The sequence below is a fragment of the Acomys minous genome, assembly GCF_964271855.1.
Source record: "Acomys minous genome assembly, chromosome: 3".
Lineage (NCBI taxonomy): Eukaryota > Metazoa > Chordata > Mammalia > Rodentia > Muridae > Acomys > Acomys minous.
Genome location: NC_140485.1, coordinates 134,797,254 through 134,815,799, shown reverse-complemented (window position 1 = coordinate 134,815,799; position 18,546 = coordinate 134,797,254). Strand labels below are relative to the sequence as shown.

The window sequence follows — 18,546 nt, the reverse complement described above, 5'->3', positions numbered from 1 at the left end:
CCCCATCCATTCAGAATGACAGCCACCACTAAGCTAACAGCAGATGCTAGCAAGTTGCCTGGAAAAACAGAGACTTATACAATTGCCAGTGAAAATGTAAATGACTGCAGCCAATATGAAATCAACATCGCCCATAGGCCCAGGCCATACCACTTCTGTGTGTATACCCAAAAAAATGAAAGCCAACCTACCCGAGCAATATCTACAGACCCATGTTTACCACAACACAATTCATAGCTATAAAATTACAAATCAGCATAGGTGCCCATCAACAGACAAGAGGATAAAGAAATGGAGTTTGGGGCCAGAGGGCTTAGTGGGTGGGAAGTATGTGCCATGAAACTTGATGACCTGAGTCCAGTGACGCCCTTGGACCCAAAAGGTGGAGTACTCTCTCTGACCTCTACACATACACAGTAATGTGTTTGCACACTCACAAATAAATAAATGCAATCTTAAGTATAAAAAGGTCTACTCCGCCATATAGAACAACAAACCTACATTGTTTGCAAGAAAATGAATGGAACCAAAAGTCATAATGTTAAGTCATATGACCTAGTCCTACAAAGATGGTACAGCATGTTTTCTCTCATATGTGGAGAGTAAAGAGTTACTACTAGAGACATGGAAGAGGAGAAGAGGGAGGGCGGGAGGAGGAAACATAGAGAGGATGCAGGTCATAAAAGCACATTAAATACATGTACGGGTGTACCACAGTAAAAAGTCTTCTGTTCAATTACTATATGTTAAAAATAAAAAGAGAAGGAAATAATCTATTTGTGTTTAGATTTTAGAAGTGTAGACTATATTTTCTAATTCTACAGGTTAAATCTTTGGATATTAGAGCTAACCTTTAAATCATATCATTTGAAAAAAAACCTATATAAATTTACAATGTATTCCTCTCCCTATATTCTTTTAAATAATACCCAAACACACCTGTCATATATAACCCTCTACATCTCACTGCCTTGACGATGGGATTTTATTTCTGTTAGTCGGCCTTGCTTTTTACTGTCATTCCTCCATAATTGTGGTTTTCTGCCGACCTGCTTTTATCTCAACACCCTTTTGAAAATCTTCCTCTACTATGCTTAGTTAATTCAAACTTTGGAAGTATTGGCGACTGTTACAAAACTTCCCATGGCATGGAACAAGATCGCCACCCAGTGGCTAAACTGGGCTTCCCTGCCAAGCGTCCTTCCAGATTTTTCCTTTCAGATCTTTATTTCCCGGAAGAGCAGAGACGACATCTTTAAAGAAGGTCCAGCCCTATTCCTTCACTTTGCAGAAAGAGGAAACAACAGAAAAGTCGTCTTTGTGGTCAAGGCCAAGATGCCACAGAAAGACCAATATTCATGCCACTCTACGCCTGTTTTTGACAACAGCTCCTCCAAGCTGGAGGTGACCTTCAAGAGTCCCTGTCCGAGGGAGGCGGAAATTCAGGTACAGAGAAGGAAAATGGCTTCCTGGTGTCAACAACTCACCCTTTTTCGTGTTTAGTTTATAGCTTATTGCTACTTTTCCTACCAGATTGGTTCCATTTTCAATGTGTTAGCCCCACCCCACCTCCAGCATGATTTAAGAGGCGAGGGACCACAGTAGATGAGTGTAACTCTAGTTGTTTTCCCGACGCTTTTGTTGGAGAATGTTTTATCTCCATATTGTCTTTGAATTCCCTCTCCACCGATTTCAAATCCATCTTTAGAAAGAAAGAAAGAAAAGAAAAAGAAAGATCAATAATACTGAAGTATCCTCATCACTCTAAGTGACTTTGAGTTCCTGAATTCTTAGATAAACTGGATTCCACACTGTTTTAGAAGTCGTGTAGCTTTGCCCACCGCCATATTTCCCAGGATATTCCAAGTTCGTTTACTGCTGTGGTTCTGGGTAGAGCGTCCCACCCCTACCCCCACCTCCACCCCTACCCCAACATTATTTTATGGGCCTGGGCATGTGGAGCCACCGCAGCTTCTGGTTGGGCATTCTGAGATGAGCTGTACAGCACTGTTTCGGCGGCCTTCCTCTTTGCCCTAGGACTCTAGCCCTTAAGTCCCTCTAAGCCCATAAAAGCAGCCTTTCCCTGCCCCCCACACCCTGCACCTCCAAGTACCCGACTGCCTCTGCTCCTCTTCACTCCGAGGTCTGACCTTGAGGGATATGCATGACTGCATTGAAAAGAAACTGTCCTGCCTTGGTGACCTAATAACAGTGTCCTCGGAGGTGGCTACGTTTGGCTCTCCTTGCAGATGGAAGGTTGAGCACAAAGCATTAGAAGTTGAAATGCCAAGGCATTTCCCCTTAACAAGCACTTCGAGACTCTGGGGCAGGTTCTAAGAAGGTACCCACGTGGTTATGTCTTTATAAACCTTGCAAAGGTATTTTAATCCCCATCAGCGAAGACCACCATCGCATTCCAGGCTGTAGTCTGTTGCGAGTGAGCCCTTTAGGAATGCCGCTGAGAGGGACATTCACTTAAGAACAGACTTTTTTTTTTTTTAACCGACGTTTAGGAAGATGTCATAGAGAATTTCAGCAAAACAAATTCAAAAGTATAAACTCCTGATTTAAGAGGATATAGAGTTGCTTTGAGTGGATATGGAGTGCCCTTCCTGCTATATATAATTTAAAGGACTGAGAGACATTTTGGAATGAAAGTAATGGGATGAGAAATAAAAGTATTAGGGAGAATAATAAAATCAATAGAAATTATTCTAGGTCCAGAAGTAAATTGCAACAAAAACACTCAACACTTGAATACAGCAGCCAAGCTATTATATATTACCTTGGATACACACACACACACACACACACACACACACACACACACACATGCGTGTGTGTGTGTGTCTACATGTGTGTGTATGTGTGTGTGTACACTTATATGTGTGTGTGTGTACATATGTATGTAGAGGGAGGAGTGCTGAACTTCCTCTTTAACCTTCCAAAAACATTCAATAAGTGAAGCTATTATATATTAGTCAAGATATATAAATATATTAACTTATATAGCTTGGTTATATACACACTTATATATACATGTATGTATATATATTGCTGCTGCTTTTGGAGATGTTATGCTGTGATTTTGCTATTGGGTATTTGTTATTTTGTGTGATTTCTTTTCTTACTCCAAATAAATATTAGCTTTGGCACTGAACCTAGTATTTGTAATCTTGGATTCTCTTTCTTAAAGGAAGCTTCCTAAGTTGTGCAAGCTTCCAGATCATGTCTATCCAGGGAGTCCTCAGACGTGGAAGGGGATCTGTTGGGGCCTTTTCCTACAACAGGAAAAGAAGGGTAATATGCCAGAAAAGAATATGACCAGGAGCCACACAAAAGCAAAGCATGCAGGAGAGTGGGTAAGAAGTATTTGTTTTTGCTTATAAGACACTATATTTTATAGCAAACTACATTGAGAGCATCTACATTTTAACAGTTACCCACCTTCAATGCTGGCTAATGATCTTTACTATAGAATCTTCACAACTTAAAAAAAAGAAAAAGAAAAAATATATAGCCATCGTGAATGAAGAAAAGGCACCAGGCATCATGGGCCAATGAGGCATGGCCTATTTTTTAGGCTTACAAATTAATGATAAAATAAGACAGTGTTTTACAAATTGTAGGTCACAACCTACTATTAAGCAGTGGAAATGACTATAATAAATAGAAACAATCATTTTTAAATTAACAAAGTGATTAAAATAGAATCACTTAGAGAATAGAGGTCATCATAGTACAGAACGATTATAAAATTTTTATGTGTATAGATGGTGGGTGGTGGGTTGTAGATGGTGGGTGGCTTATGAGGTTTGTGATGGTCTGAATAGATTTGGCCTCCATAGACTCATGGGTTTGAATGCTTGGCCAAGAGGGAGTGGCACTAGTAGGAAGTGTGGCCTTGTTGGAAGAAGTATGCCACTATGGAGGTGGGCTTTTGGGTCTTCTATGCTCAAGCAACACCCAGTGTGGCACACAGTGTGGCACATAGTCTTCTGCTGCCTGTGGATCGAGATGTAAAATTCTTGCCTCCTCCAGAACCATGGCTACCAGGCCTCCTCCCGATGGACAAAAACCTCTGAAAATGTAAACCAGCTCCAATTGACTATTCCCATCTAAGAGTGGCTATGGCCGTGTTGTCTCTTCACAGCAATAAAGCCCTAACTAAGAACAGGTTTATCACAAAAGGCATTTCTTACTGCCTGAAGTATACACATGAGGAACACGAGAGTGGCTTCAGATGAAAGCGCGAGAAAGTAAAAATGACAAGAACACTTATGAAAGCTCAGGTGGGCAATTTATAGGACTTATTTATAAATTTATTGGAATTTGGGACACATTTTACCTATAGAAATACTGGGTTATGCCATGATTTAATTGTTGGATGGAACCACAAAAGCCTTTTAAATTCAGATAGAATATAAATTATGATGTGATGAGATGGGGTATGCTTAATACAATATGACTGCCATAATAAAGCATAATGCAATATAAATGAGCTATCACAGGGCTCCCAGCCCTAACCCAGCGCTCCCATTTCCCTCCCTCACTGCCCCAGACTCATGACTCCTACACAAACTGCTTGAAAGATCATCAAAAAATGACAAGGTTTCAGCCACAACATGGGTATACACTTCACACACATATAACATTTTACAATAACAGTGTGAGGCTTCATATTTCGCCTTGCCACTTGATCTGATAGAACATGTTTGTAACTTAAGCCATCCTGACAGATAGGAACCAGTAAACCTTACTCGTGATCTTCCACCAAGGAAGAACAAGAAAAGGTCCTAAGTGAACTGAAATGAGGGCAGCCTTATAACTGGGTAGCGGCAATATCGAATGACACATCTGTTTTAAGGCTTAACGGTTGTAATTCCATCCTAGGATAACTGTCTGGCGTTAAATTTGTTGATGCCTCTAAATAATGAAGCCAAAGAAGAAAGAGCTATATGCAACAGACAAGCTTAATAAAAATCTGTAGAAGAGACAGTCATCTTTCATGAGAGCCACAGAATACTAAATGAGTATGTAATTCTCTGAGCTTATTTTGTCATATGTTACAGTAACAATAAGGGGAGAACATCATGATGCTTATTTGATTTCAATGCCAGCAGAGTATTGATTTCGACACTATACAGTTCACAATGATTATATATATATAGCGGGTTGTATATCTTCTAGGTGAGTGTATTTAGAAAGGAAGAGGGGAGGAGAAAAAAAAAGAACACTAATGAAATGCTTTCAAAGTGTGGACCACTGTATTTGGTCCATTCCAGGCGTTATCCTGGAAGTATAATGAAACATGATGCGTGCTTTGTAGTGCTGCGAGGTATCTATTAGACTGTTCACATCACAGCTGAAGAAACCAGATTAGTTTTCCATGGCTGCTGCCTCAAATTATGACAAAGCTAGTGACTCTAAACAGCATGAATATATTATCTTATGGTTCAGTTTAGCAGTCTGAAGTAGCACACACACACACACAAATTAAGATGTCAACAGCAAGCAGTTCCTCCTGGAGACTCAAAGGGTAGAATGCTGGGATTTTCCAGCTACTAGAAGCTTCCCATATCTTGAAGGCATTGTGTCTTAGTTAGGATGACTATTGCTGTGATGAAGCATCATGACCATGACAGCTCTTATAAAAGAAAATATTTATTTATTTATTTATTTATTTATTTATTTATTTTGGAGAAAAATGGGTGTGATACTCAGAGCCATGCTTTAAAAACAAAGAAAGTGATGGAAAAGCCAAGGCTTGGCGGGAAATTCATCAGAGGTCACTTAAATATATCTCTCTTGTTAGAGTTTGTTTATAAAAGCTCTGTATGAAGATATTCCCTTGATGAGGCAGGGAAGGAGAAAAGAGAAAGAGGGGACCAGGGGAGATAGAGAGAGAACCAGCCAGCTGAAGAGTGGGAGGTGATGGTTCCAGGCAGGGTACACCACATGGTGCAAGAAGAGAGAGGAGGAGAGAGATGGTGGGACATGAAAGCCGCGGGACCCTAGCTTCTTGGGAAGATGGCTCTAGTGAGATGGAGAGGGCGTTGGAGGTCTTAGCAACGTACTAGACCCTGACTTTACATGCAGTGGATGGACCCATGTAGATAGGTGGCTTAGTTGATGTTTTTAGGGTTGTTTGGCTGTTGAATATAAGTGGGTTGTAGATCAAGATGGAAGCCGTCGCCTAAATGTAAGTGACAATGCCAGCAGTACAAGTTAAGAGTCAGGCACCAGATCGTGACAATGCCAGCAGTACACATTAAGAGTCAGGCACCAGATCTGCTGTTTTAACAGAACTTTGAAGTTGCTGATAAATACAGGATGCAGGGATTTGGGGGGACAGATGGGTTTCTCAGTTTGACGATGGCTTGCTAATGTGGGAAAGTTTGTGTGCAGATGAAATTCCAAGGAGGGAAACAAACATCCCAAGACAAGACAATCTTGGACTGCATCTTAGTTAAGGTTTAATTACTATGAAGAGACACCATGACCATGGGAATTCTTATAAAAGGAAAATATTTAGCTGGGCGGTGGTGGCGCACACCTTTAATCCCAGCGCTCGGGAGGCAGAGGCAGGCGGATCGCTGTGAGTTAGAGGCCAGCTTGGTCTACAGAGCGAGCGATTCCAGGACAGTCAAGGCAACACAGAGAAACCCTGTCTCTGGGGGTGGGGGGAGGAGGGATTTAATTGAGGCTGGCTTATAGTTTCAGAGGTTAAGTCCAGTATTGTCATGGAAGGAAGCATGGCAGCATGCAGGCAGACGTGGTACTGAAGAAGGAGCTGAGAATGGTACATCTTGATCAGCAGGCAGCAGAAGGAGACTGTGTGCCACACTGGGCAGAGCTAAAGCATCTAAGGCGTCAAAGCCCATGCCCACAGTGACACACTTTCTCCAACAAGGCCACACCTACTCCAACAAGGCCACACCTTCAATAGTGACACTCGCTATGGGCCAAGCATTCAAACATATCAGTCTATTGGGTTCATTCCTATTCAAACCCACGGACTGAGAAACCATACAATCGAGGCAGCAAGAGAAGTCAGCATATTAACAGGGGAAAGATGTGCAGTTGTCATAGCCATATGGAGAACAGGTGGCTTCCAACAGTCCCTGTGAGTCGGCACAGAGCGAAGGTGAAGAACACTACCCCTGAAGGCTGATGACCCAAGTTCAACTTCTTCTGTCTACAGTCAGGTGAACTTGAACACTCAACTTCTGGCTATTTCACTGTCCTCATCTGTAAACGAGGACATTCGGTGCATGTTGAAAAGCTGTTGTTAAAAGGTGAGCCTATGATTGGACCAATTAAAAATGGCTATGATTTCATCCAAACCTCCTTTCCTAGGATGTCTAAGCAGGCTGCTAAGGATCACTAAGAGAGTTATCTGGTGACACTAGTTGGCTGTCTCTCATTGCCAGGGTCAGGACCAATAAGAGCCATTTCTCAATTGGCCTTGTCATGTCTCTCTTAGTCCTACAAGAAGAGCTAGTGACAAGGTGCAGCTCAGCAACAGTTGGAAAGACAGTTGAGCAGTTAGCGGGCCAGTCTGTGAAAGCAATAAGGCGGCCAGTGTTTTGACAGCTATAGAAAAAAAACAAAAAAAAAACAAAAACAGATGGGCAGTTGTTCAAGAGTAGCCAGGGCAGGTAGAAAAGAGGAAGGTGAGAAATAACAAGAGAGGCTGAAGGACAAAAGGCTGGAAGGAACCAGAGAAAACAACCATGAGTCCTGGTCATCAGAGAAGTTCCAGAGAGCTCTTCAATTTCTAGGGCCAACACCAAGACCCTAGGCCAAGAGCTGTCACACTGGCTGGAATTGAGGGCTAAGAATTCCTCTTCATGGAGCCGGGATACTGGCTGATGTTGATGGCTGAGGGCATCTCAGTACCTAAGCCTGCCTGGAAGGTGCAGTGTCAGTGGCAAGAAAGGGATGAGGAAGCCTAGGTCTACAGGAGGACATAGCTCTCACGGCACCCGAGAGGTGCAGTCCCCAAGACATGAAGAAGGATTACACTAATGGACATATGGTACTGATCTAATCCCATGACTAATATACAAATTTGGGTCTGGATATTGAGGTAGAATGAGCAAGAATAAGGGATCTGGGACAAAGAAAAAAAGGAATAGGTGTGGCCTTACTTCCTAGCCTGCTCACCAACGCCTATTAGAGGAGCAAGCATTAAGTAAGGATAAGCATTTTCTAATTGAACCCAGACTCCTAGTCACACAGCCATTGGCCTCCACATCACACTTCTAATGCACAGTAAATCTTCATTGCAAATGTATTCATATAAATAACTGTATTTATTCCAAAGATTTTTGTCAATGAAATATCGAGGTTTAAAAGATGATAAAGGCTAATCTTTACAATGTCTTTATCAGTTGCTGGCTTATTGTTCATCCACATAAGATTTGCTCTGTTGTAAGAAGAACCCATTCATGTTCTCTAAGCCAGGTATGTGACCACAGTGCCATTATCACTGTGGACAAAATCAATAGTGCTTCTTAATTATCTGATAACATGTAATAATAAATGAAGTGCACTTCACTATCCCCCTTCCCAGAGAAGGGGGGAGGCAGCTTGCCTTGCTCACTTTGTTAGGATACTTGACAATAATTCACAGGTCTTTGAGGGCAATAAGCAAGCTTCCAAATATTGCCTGGAATAGTGATAAATCCCACATTTTTAAAGGGTTGCTCTGCTATCTATCCCCAGTCTGCTCAGAATTATTGTATTTTTTTCTTCTTCCCTCAAGGTAGGGCACGTGCTTCCTTTGTGAACAATGAGCATCAAACCGCCTTTTTAAAAAAATTAAATGTGTGGTAAGTACAGCCCTTAACGTCTCTCCAGAGCATTGAGTCATAGTATAGAAGTATAAAATACTACTGGAAAACGACACTTCACATACCAAAATAGACATTTTATAAAGTTCAATTTGGCAATTCCAAACCACATTTAATTTTCTCTGAAAATTCCCACATGGCAGGAAGATATTGGTCTTTGTAGCTTTCAAGTCTCTTCCAGCGAGCCTCAAAATGACAATCTTTTAGAATTAGCATTTTTCCCATAGACAGGCACTAAATGGCTTATATCAATAAAGTCACATATGCATTTTCATTAAAATAAATAGCTAAAATAATAAGTTTCCTGGATTGCTGTTCTGGGATTCATGCAAATCAAAAGTCCGCAATACATTCAGTATGGATCACTTGCAGTGCCTCATCTTCACAGGTAGGTGGGGCTAGCAATTTCTGTCTTAATTATAATATTTTAGCATATTAAAATCTGTATCTAGATGAAGCAGATACTTCAAAGCTTCAAAAATGATGAAACTGCATAGCTCTCTTTTAAGGGATAATATAGTACTAAAACACCCCCTGCTGATTTCACAGGCTTTTTCAGGGAGCTATGCATAATTTTCTGAAATTCAAAGGATTAAGATCAGATATTTATGGTGATAAAAACTAGATCTCAAGAATTATTAAAAACTTGGAAAACCTTCCTAGGATAGATTTTTTATTTAATTCAATAATTATTTAATACAAGGTTAATAAAAAAAAACACAGTAGAATCAAAAGATTTGCATTTTAGACTCAGCTCCAGCATTTACCAGCAAGTGGGCAGTGACTGGATGTCTTTGTGAAACTTCAACAAAGAATTTAAAAGAGTCTGATTGAAGTAGCCTGGGACACAGCTTTGTAAATGGGCCATAGCCTCACAGATGATGATTAGTGACGATGGCACCGTGAAATCCCTAGTAAGATTTGGGGAAATTTTCTTAAGAATCTAAAATGCTATTTATGGTCATTTGAATTTTTTAGATTGATATTACTGCTTTTAAGAGTTCATGGGATTGCATCCTGGGTCATCTGAACGTCCTTCTTATGACTGACATATAGTGTGTGTATTTGTGACAGTCCTAGTGCCAAATGACTCAACTTCAGTGGCTTCCCAAGCTAATGAAAACTAAAACAGACATACTTAATATGTTCACCTGAGTGATAAAGACACAGATTTTGAGCAGATTTTTTTAATCCAGAAAACTTACGAGAAAATTCAATTATATATGGTATAGTATGGCATGAATAAGTTGAACTGGAAAGAAATGAATCCAGACAACATAAAGAGTAGTGATTTTTACATCATTCCTTGTTATAAAATAATAAAGCCCTGTGCATTTGTTTGGTAGATTTGCATATGTTTATCTTGTGTTTTAGGTAGTCATATGGAAACTACAGGTCTAAGCCTATACCTAAATTCATATTTCTATATATTTCAGTAACATAAACTTAGCATATTAATAAACTTAGAATAATTTCAGTTGATACAGTATGTGAGGAGTATGGCTACTAAACTTGGAACTTGGGCCAGGCAGGACTCTGCTTGTCTTCCCTAACTACATTGCTGTGTGACGCTGGGGAGGTCAAATGGCTGCACTTGCCAGCATTTCTTCACAGTAGGGCAGGGATAATTGTCTCATGGCCACAGGAACACAGGAGTAAAAAAAAAAAAAAAAAAAAACAAGCAAAAGCCCCACAAGAGACTGAATAGATGCCTTCTAGGTGGAGTATAGAGAATAATATCTCTGAATCAAATATTCAGGTTTCTCATGACATCTTGGGAGACTCCCACCACTTCCTTGTTTTCTAAAGGAAGAAGGGACATCAGTCACCCCATTGTCGCTGCTGATCTAGCAACAACTAAAGCAGATGCATGGACTTTTCACTTCTCCAAGAAACCTGTAGTAGTTTGGTTTTTCCACCAGCTTTTTTTTTTTTTAAGAAACTACCAGAAACATAAACAATGTGTGACTCAGTGATAATCAATGCAGCAGTTTGCAAGTGAAACCAAAGCTAAAAATAAAATAAAATAAAATTCTCCCACGTATAAAGATAAAAATTAACAGTTTTTATTTCTTCTTTTTTGTTTTTGTTTTCTCGGATGGCATAGGAGGACAGAACTCTAATTTGTCTTCTCTCGGTACTTGGATGTACGTATTAAACGGCTTTTCTCCATTGGCTTCGCTTCCTTTACCACTCGGGAAGTGTGGGGAAGGGGCTGACCGGCCCTAAGTCTCACCTTTAGCGCTATGTCATGGCAATCTACCCATTTGCTGCGCTGTAACATTGAGTGAGAGGGTAACTCCAGAGCAGCCTGTTGTGAAGCCTGGCGCTTTTCTTCGGTTGAGCTCTTTTAGTATAACCCCTTTATGGCTTACTTACGAAATGCTGCTCTGAGAGGAAGTCGGAGATTATAAACGCTTGCAGCATGAAAGGGCTTTAGGAAATCCTCAAAGGCCAACCACAGTAGTCCGAGACTGACTGACAGTGCTGGTGTTGCGTGAAAACGGCCACCACCATACACTGAGCCTACAGTTGGAATCCGTGGTCTTCTAGCTTTGGGAAGTTGCCTGGCTTCACCGCACTTTCCAGACCCCGCCCTAAACGGATGTTAGTCATATGTGTCCTATTTCACAAGACTACCACTGAGAGACTTAAAAGGGAATCTGAAATAATAACAACAAGTAATATCATAACACGTCTCAAAGTTTCAAGTGCTTAAGACAGGAGACAAAAGTACAGCATATATAAAGACCCAGAATGACTCTCATTGATAATTCTAAAATTAGGTCAGGCGTTGTTTTTAACTCGAAAAGAGAAATGAGCTGCAGACAATTTAGTTGATTACAGCTACGGAGTTTTGCTTTACTTGAGTCAGTTGGTCCCCTGATATTGGTTAAAGGTGGCGTCTTAACTGGCCAGCACTCACTTGTTTATTCAAATGCTATGGCTGGATATAAGTTAATTTAACATCTCCAACGAAATACGCCAAATTCAGACAAGAATAACCTGTGCTTCCCCCTCCCCCAATAATATAGGAGGAGGAAAATAGGAGTTGGAAGTAAAGAATTATCAGGAGTGAGGGGCAGGAAAATGGAGCGGGGAACCGTTGACGGTAATGAAGGGGATAATATGATCACAGTATGTGTGTGCTTGTAGGGGAAAAGTCACAAACAAGCCCATAACTTCGTAAAATTAATATATGCTAATTTTTAAAAGGTGATTTTTTTTTTTTTGAGACAGGGTTTCTCTGTGTAACCTTGGCTGTCCTGGGCTCACTTTGTAGACCTGGCTTGCCTCGCACTCACAGCGATCCACCTGCTTCTGCCTCCCAAGGGCTGGGACTAATTACGCGTGCGGCACCACGCCCGGCCCAAAAGGTGATATACATTTTGATGGGTTAGAAAGGTTTGTATTCTAGCGGCTGGCCCTCTCCACCGACGCCGCTGATGAGATCAGGCACCTCCTGTGAAACTCCTTCAGGTGCCAACGCATTGATGTGGTAAACTGGCCACTGCTGACAGCAAATTATGCACCATGCACCAAAAGGTGACTGCTTTCCTGTGGCGTTCACAATTTTGAGCCACTTAGCAGAAGAAAAACACTGAGGCTGAGAAAAGTGAGGGACACGAGGAAATAAAACCACCTAACCTATAAGGGTAAATGCCAGCAAACAACAAGCAAGGAATTCCCACCTTTCTGGTTAGCAAAAGAAGTTTTATTTAACCTTTGGAATGTCTAAGGCCTGCGGAGCCTCCCAGGGGCGGGGTTACAAAGCCCCGCCCAGAAACACCACGCCCCTCAGGGCCACCCCCTCCCGCACCCAGCCTGCACCGCTCTGGGCCTGACGCTGTCGTGAGCCCCCAGTACACACACACACACACACACACACACACACTTCCTCTAAGTTCTCGTCATTTCCGGCAAGCTTCTCCAACCAACAAGGTGGTCTCAGAGGCGGGCCGTCGTCTCCTATGCCCCGCCCCCTTCACGCTCTGGAAACTTGAAGCCTCGGCGTGAGGTCGGGCCGCGCGCGTGGGCCCTATGGCTGCCTCGGGGAAGCTCGGCACTTTCCGTCTCCCCCCGTTGCCCACCATTCGGGAGATCATTAAATTGTTCGGGCTGCGAGCTGTGAAGCAGCTCTCCCAGAATTTCCTGCTGGACTTGAGGCTGACAGGTGGCTGAGTGGTCCGTTCGCCCGGGTCTCGCGGGTGGGCGCGCGCGGGTGGGTGATGGAACCGGGCGGGCCGGGCCGCTGTCCGTCAAGCGCTTCTCTGACCCCTGGGAGCGCGCTGCCCCTCGCGTCCTGCTCGCGGGCTGAGGAGGCGACGCTCTGTGGTGGGCTGCTCGCTCTGCCTGCCCGAGTTGCTTCCCGCGCGCTCTTATACGGAGCGGGATTTGAGTTATACTTTGCAGTTTTCCTCTTTACTGTGCTCCCAATCTGTCCCTCGTTAACCTGGCGCGCCTGTAGTCTCAGCACTCGCGGAGCAGAGGCAGGAGGATTGCCGCCAGTTAGAGACAGAGAGAGACCTAGTTTAAAAACGAATCCAAAATAGCAAATAGGATAAAGGTCCACTTCTTCATCAGTCTAAGATTCCCTCCTGATATATTCGCTCTGTAAATTCATAGTGAGCAAGCATTGCATACAGTTTATGCCAGTGCTGGGACTATGGTACCAGCCTTGAGTGTCTAGTTTAGTAAATTGGCATCCTCGTGCCTCTTTAAAAGTAGCTTGTATGCGGTAAAATTTATATAGGGTGAAGGTCACCAGTTTGACACCCATGTTTTGATGAGTTTTCACAGCTGTTTGCTGATTTACTTACCACCCACGTGATAGTGATGCTATCCACGTGTAAGAATACGGGCACCTGTTGTAAATAAGGGCACTAGTTGTTTGTGAGGCGACAGTCTCACATTAAAGGGGGCAGAGTGTGTCACGACCACCCCTCCTCAGACAAAGCAGTTTTGATTAAATTATGCATGGGTCACAAAGATAAATTAGTAGTTTTATTTCGTGAGTTTGGAGTCTTTATTCTGCCCACAGCAGTGTTAATTTCGGTAAACCAGTTAACTCCACTCGAGTTTTCTCATCTTTTATTTGATAGAAAAGGCCTATAAGAAGCTTCAGATGCCCAGTTCTAGATTCTTTGGTTCAAGCTAAAGCTGATGCATCCTCTCCCAGTCCTTAGCACATAGTAAATATAAAGCATCGTTCTCGGCTGAAATACAGTTTGTTGGTTTGTTTGTTTTTATGACAGTCTCCTGTGTCTAAGGCTACCCTCAAACCCCCGACGTTGCAGATGGCATTGAACTTCTGATCCTCCTGCCTTCACCTCCCAAGTGCTAAAATTACAAGCATATGCCACCGTGAATGCCTCAGTTCATGATTGCTGAGTGTGGAGCCCAGGGCTTCATGCCTGAATTACGTCGACAGCCCCTCAGTTTATTTAATTCTCTCTCTCATGTGTCCATGGGAGTTCCAGGTTCTTAGGTCCTTTATTCTTTTTTTTTTTTTTTTTAACAGACTGTTGTTGTTTTTAAAGATTTAGTTATTTCTTATATATACTGTTTCTGCCTGCATTTAGACCTGCAGGCCAGAAGAGGGCACCAGATCTCATTACAGATGGTTGTGATCCACCATGTGGTTGCTGGGACTTGAACTCAGGACCTTGGGAAGAGCAGCCAGTGCTCTTAACCTCTGAGCCAGTGGTTTCATTCTTAAGCTTCAGAGGAACACATTAATATATATAAGATGCCAGTGTCAAACCCTTAAGTTTGGGTTTCAGCCTCCCTCCTCCCTCTTCCAGAGCTTACTAAGACAAGTACCTTTATTTCCTGTCACTCTGGTTCCCACAGAAAAGAGTAAGAGTTGGAGAGATGGCTCAGAGGTTAAGATCACTAGCTCTTCTTCCAAAGGTCCTGAGTTCAACTCCCAGGAACCGCATGGTAGCTCACAACCATCTTGTGAGATCTGGTGCCCTCTTCTGCCTTGTAGGCAGACATGCAGGCAGAGCACTGTATGCATAATAAATAAACACAAATTTCAGAGCCTAGTGATGTAGGAATGTATTGCGATTGTCATTCTGACCTCCAGATAACTGTAGATGAAAACTTACTGCATTCTCCTGTCAGATTTTTACCTGTGAAGATGAAAGAGTGCCTGTGAAAACAGTCAGATGTCTGGTGTCCAAGGGTATAATGTGCTGCATGATCATCTAGCTAAGTCTCAGGAGCTGGTTGGTTAGGTGGAAAAACAGAAAATGCAGTATCATTTAAATTTAAGTTAAGGAAATTGTCAGGATAATCCTCTTTAGTTAAGGAATTGGTGCAATACAGTGGTATAGAGTATTAATCGCTGTTATGTGTTGGTGTAGAGTGAGTGAAACAGTCAATAGTGACTTGAGGACTCTTATGAAATTTGCCATGATAATAAAGCTAACTAAAACCTTCCCTGCTACCCCCGAGACAGAGTTTCTCTGGGTAGCCTTGGTTGTCCTAGACTTGCTTAAAGTCATGTGCCACCACACCCAGCTCAACTAAAACTTATTAATCTTTTTTAATTTTTTTTTAGACAAAATTGTAAGGAAAGCTGGCGATCTAACAGATGTTTATGTTTATGAAGTGGGTCCCGGGCCTGGGGGAATCACAAGATCCCTTCTCAATGCCAATATTGCTGAACTTCTGGTGGTTGAAAAGGACACTCGATTTATTCCAGGATTACAGGTGAGATACTTAAAGTGTCTCTTTTTTTTTTTTTAAAGCAAAAATCAAATGAAATCTTAGGCCATGATTCTTAAGTCTCCATGTCGACCAAGGACTATGCAGACAGTTCCTCAAACTGCAGCTTTCCAGGCCCTATCCCAAAGGTTAGGGTTCTGTAAACTAGAGATTCATAGAAAACTGCATTGTATAGAGGAATCACCAAATGGTCTGTCGGTTACAGTTTGAATTAAAAACACTTTACACGTGAATGCTAAATAAATCAGTCATTCTATGGTTTTCTTTGTTCAGAAGCTGTGTATATTACAGCTCAGTTCTTTAGAAAGGACTAAAAATAATTGTCAATAATGACCAATTGGCATGACTTTAGAGAACTTTCTTTGGGTTCCAGAAAGCATTTCCACACACAAAACATGAAAAAGATAAAGACTAGAGCCTCATCAAGAGGAATTAATTGTTGAGTTTAAGCATTTTTACAAGAGAATTTTTATGTTTAAAGAAAGAAATTGAATCAGAACCATAGGTGGGTAATTAGTCCATGTAACAATAACTAGTCCATGTAACTAGTCCACCAACCAGTCCAGCTGGTCAGTTATTGGGGGGTCGAGGGGGGTCGCAACCTGTAGGTAAAGACATGGGCGAGAGAGACGTAGAGCTCAAGCGAACAGTTGCTTGTCAAGAGCCGTTTATTGAGGGTAATGGCAGGCTTTTTAAAACCTGCTTTAGGGAGGGCGGGGGTACGCAAGGAGAGTAGTGGAAAAGTACAAAATCTTCTGGGGGTGAGCCCCGGGAACATTTGCAAGGGGAGGGGTCTTCCAGGTGAGACAAAGCAGGATGTCTCTGTGGTTATCTCAGGATCAGATCGCTGTCTTCTCAGGACTAAGCCGGATGCCTTGCATACCTAATGAGTGGCCCAGCAGGATGTTTGCTGCAAATGCTGAATGGGTGGGGGTCGGCCTCAGGCCATTTGGTCCCTGGCAGGTGGGGTTTGAGTGAAATTCTGCATGCATTCTTAGACACACGGTGCTATCATAGATTCACCTGAAATCTGAAGTGCTACCTATCACTGTCTTGCCCTAGAGAATAAACTTGTTTTGATTATTCCTGAGGGAAAAAAAAGTAGAGATTAAAGGAGGCAGGGCTGAAGGTTTGAAATAAAAGTAACATTGGGTTTTGAAAACATTGGCAAACAGTGGGACAGATTATATCAGAGATCTTGTACATAAATTCCTCATAAGAGGCAGTAGATGACTGAATGGCCTTTGATTTCTGTGTAATTCTAAAACTTTAAAAGAGCTCTGAGCTTTAAGCCATATGAGTAGCAATTCATTATGTGACTGTAACGGAGCAAACAGTAAGATTATTCACATTCTTATACTTAAAAAAGCAAATGTGTTCAAAACTAGTATATGCAAATACTTGAATATGTTGGAATACCTTTGAGAAAATTTAAAATCTAGGATTTTGTGGGCACTTGACTTCTTTAGATACCTAGTGAGTTTGTATTTCTCATCTGGCTTTCCCTAGTTTTCATGTGTTAAATAATTGCATAATATTTAATTGTATCTAGTTTTGCCAGTCAGAATTCATTTCAGATTGCTAACTTGATTTTGGGAGTGACACATGATGAATGTTCCTGAAACAAAGGTGATGTTTAGTGTTGTGTTTGCTTTAGGAAGAACATGCCATTGGCCGTGGAAGTGCCTCGGTTGTTGGCGTCGGTGAGACTAGCTGATGATGTTCTTTGTGTTCATTCTTTTACCCCGAGTGGACACAGAGAACGTTAACTTGACTTTCTCACTCCTCAAAGAGGCTTCCTAACTGTCAAATCTCCCCATCTGTGATATGCATCTTTCCCATCAATAAGAAGGTGAATACAATCTGTGTTCATTCCCACATCAGCTTATAGAGTCCCCTCTGTTTGTAACTAAAGACATCTAAAGGCCAACTATTACAAGAGCGACCACCAGCACCCTTCTCTTCTCACGCTGCAGCGTCCCCTGGAGTCCCTGTCTCCTAACTCTACCTCTATTTGCCATCGCTGGGCACACTGTATCTACATTGCTCTTGTTCATTTGTTGTCGGTCTCGCCCCTTTGGATGTTCGTGCCACGAGGATAAAGATCTGGGTCTTTATTCCTCTATCACTACTACATGTCAGTGCTACAAAGCAGGCATGCAGTGTCTCATGTGGTAAGTAAAATCACCATTGACTGTTCTCTATCATAACAGCCGACTAAATGTGTCATGTGATAGTAAAGTAAATAGCATGGATTATCAAGAAGTTTTGGACTTTTTTTTTTTAATATCAAAGCTAATTCAAGATAAATCATAGGAAATGTACATTTGATTTCTTATCCATTTCTCAAGCAGCAAAATGAAATCTTAGTGTCTTTTTTGCAGGAAAGGAACTTGCCTTAGAGAGGATGGGCACAGAGGAAACCATGTCTTGGAGGAAAAAAAACCCAAAACAAAACAAAACAAAAAGGATGGGCACTAAATTACCAAATAGGCTCCTTTTTCCTGTAAAGAATATCTCAATGTGTAAAGCTATGCTCTATTACATGTCCTAAATTAATCATAAAATTGAGCAAAAGCAGAAAGAGAATGATCTATTTTAAGGATTCCCTTTTAGTGATTTCTAAGCTAGTGGAATTATTTTTTAAAGAAAGTGTAATAATTTATAAAGTATCTTCTGGCTGAATGTATGTCGTTTGCAGATTAATTCAGTTGTTACAGCATAATCATGAGGTGGCTGTGAGGGAGGGAGCACCTGGTAATAGCATGGAGCATCTCTTTCGTGTGTTAGAGGGGTGAGGAAACATGTCTAGTACATAAAAGCAGCATAGGTGGTTTTTATGGTAAGGGACATTCATGTTCCCTCTGGCTGACGAGACTGACCCAGACTCTGACTAGTTGTGTGTGCCTATAGGTGGGAAATTCTGTGTGTTTTGCTTTACTTTACTCATAGG

The 18,546-nt window shown here is 41.8% G+C and overlaps 2 protein-coding genes and 1 long non-coding RNA gene across 5 annotated transcripts in view; 2 read left to right on the top strand and 1 right to left on the bottom strand.

Moving 5' to 3' along the window:
- Window positions 1-16,547, bottom strand: part of LOC311593307 (endogenous retrovirus group K member 6 Gag polyprotein-like) — a gene marked incomplete at its 3' end in the record, with an annotated part of 427,545 nt that extends 410,998 nt beyond the window's left edge. The window contains exon 1 of the mRNA XM_084774527.1: window positions 16,127-16,547. The remainder of the gene's footprint in view (window positions 1-16,126) is intronic.
- Window positions 1,247-4,256, top strand: LOC311593731. Its single transcript, XR_014777822.1, has 3 exons — window positions 1,247-1,446; window positions 3,197-3,362; window positions 4,154-4,256. It is a non-coding gene; the product is annotated as an uncharacterized lncRNA (long non-coding RNA).
- Window positions 12,648-18,546, top strand: part of TFB1M (transcription factor B1, mitochondrial) — a gene marked incomplete at its 3' end in the record, with an annotated part of 39,069 nt that continues 33,170 nt past the window's right edge. For all 3 annotated transcript variants that reach the window (XM_084774518.1, XM_084774517.1, XM_084774519.1), the window contains exons 1-2: window positions 12,648-13,032; window positions 15,427-15,578. In XM_084774518.1, coding sequence (XP_084630644.1) covers window positions 12,900-13,032; window positions 15,427-15,578 — 285 coding nt within the window. In that variant the 5' untranslated portion in view covers window positions 12,648-12,899. The remainder of the gene's footprint in view (window positions 13,033-15,426; window positions 15,579-18,546) is intronic.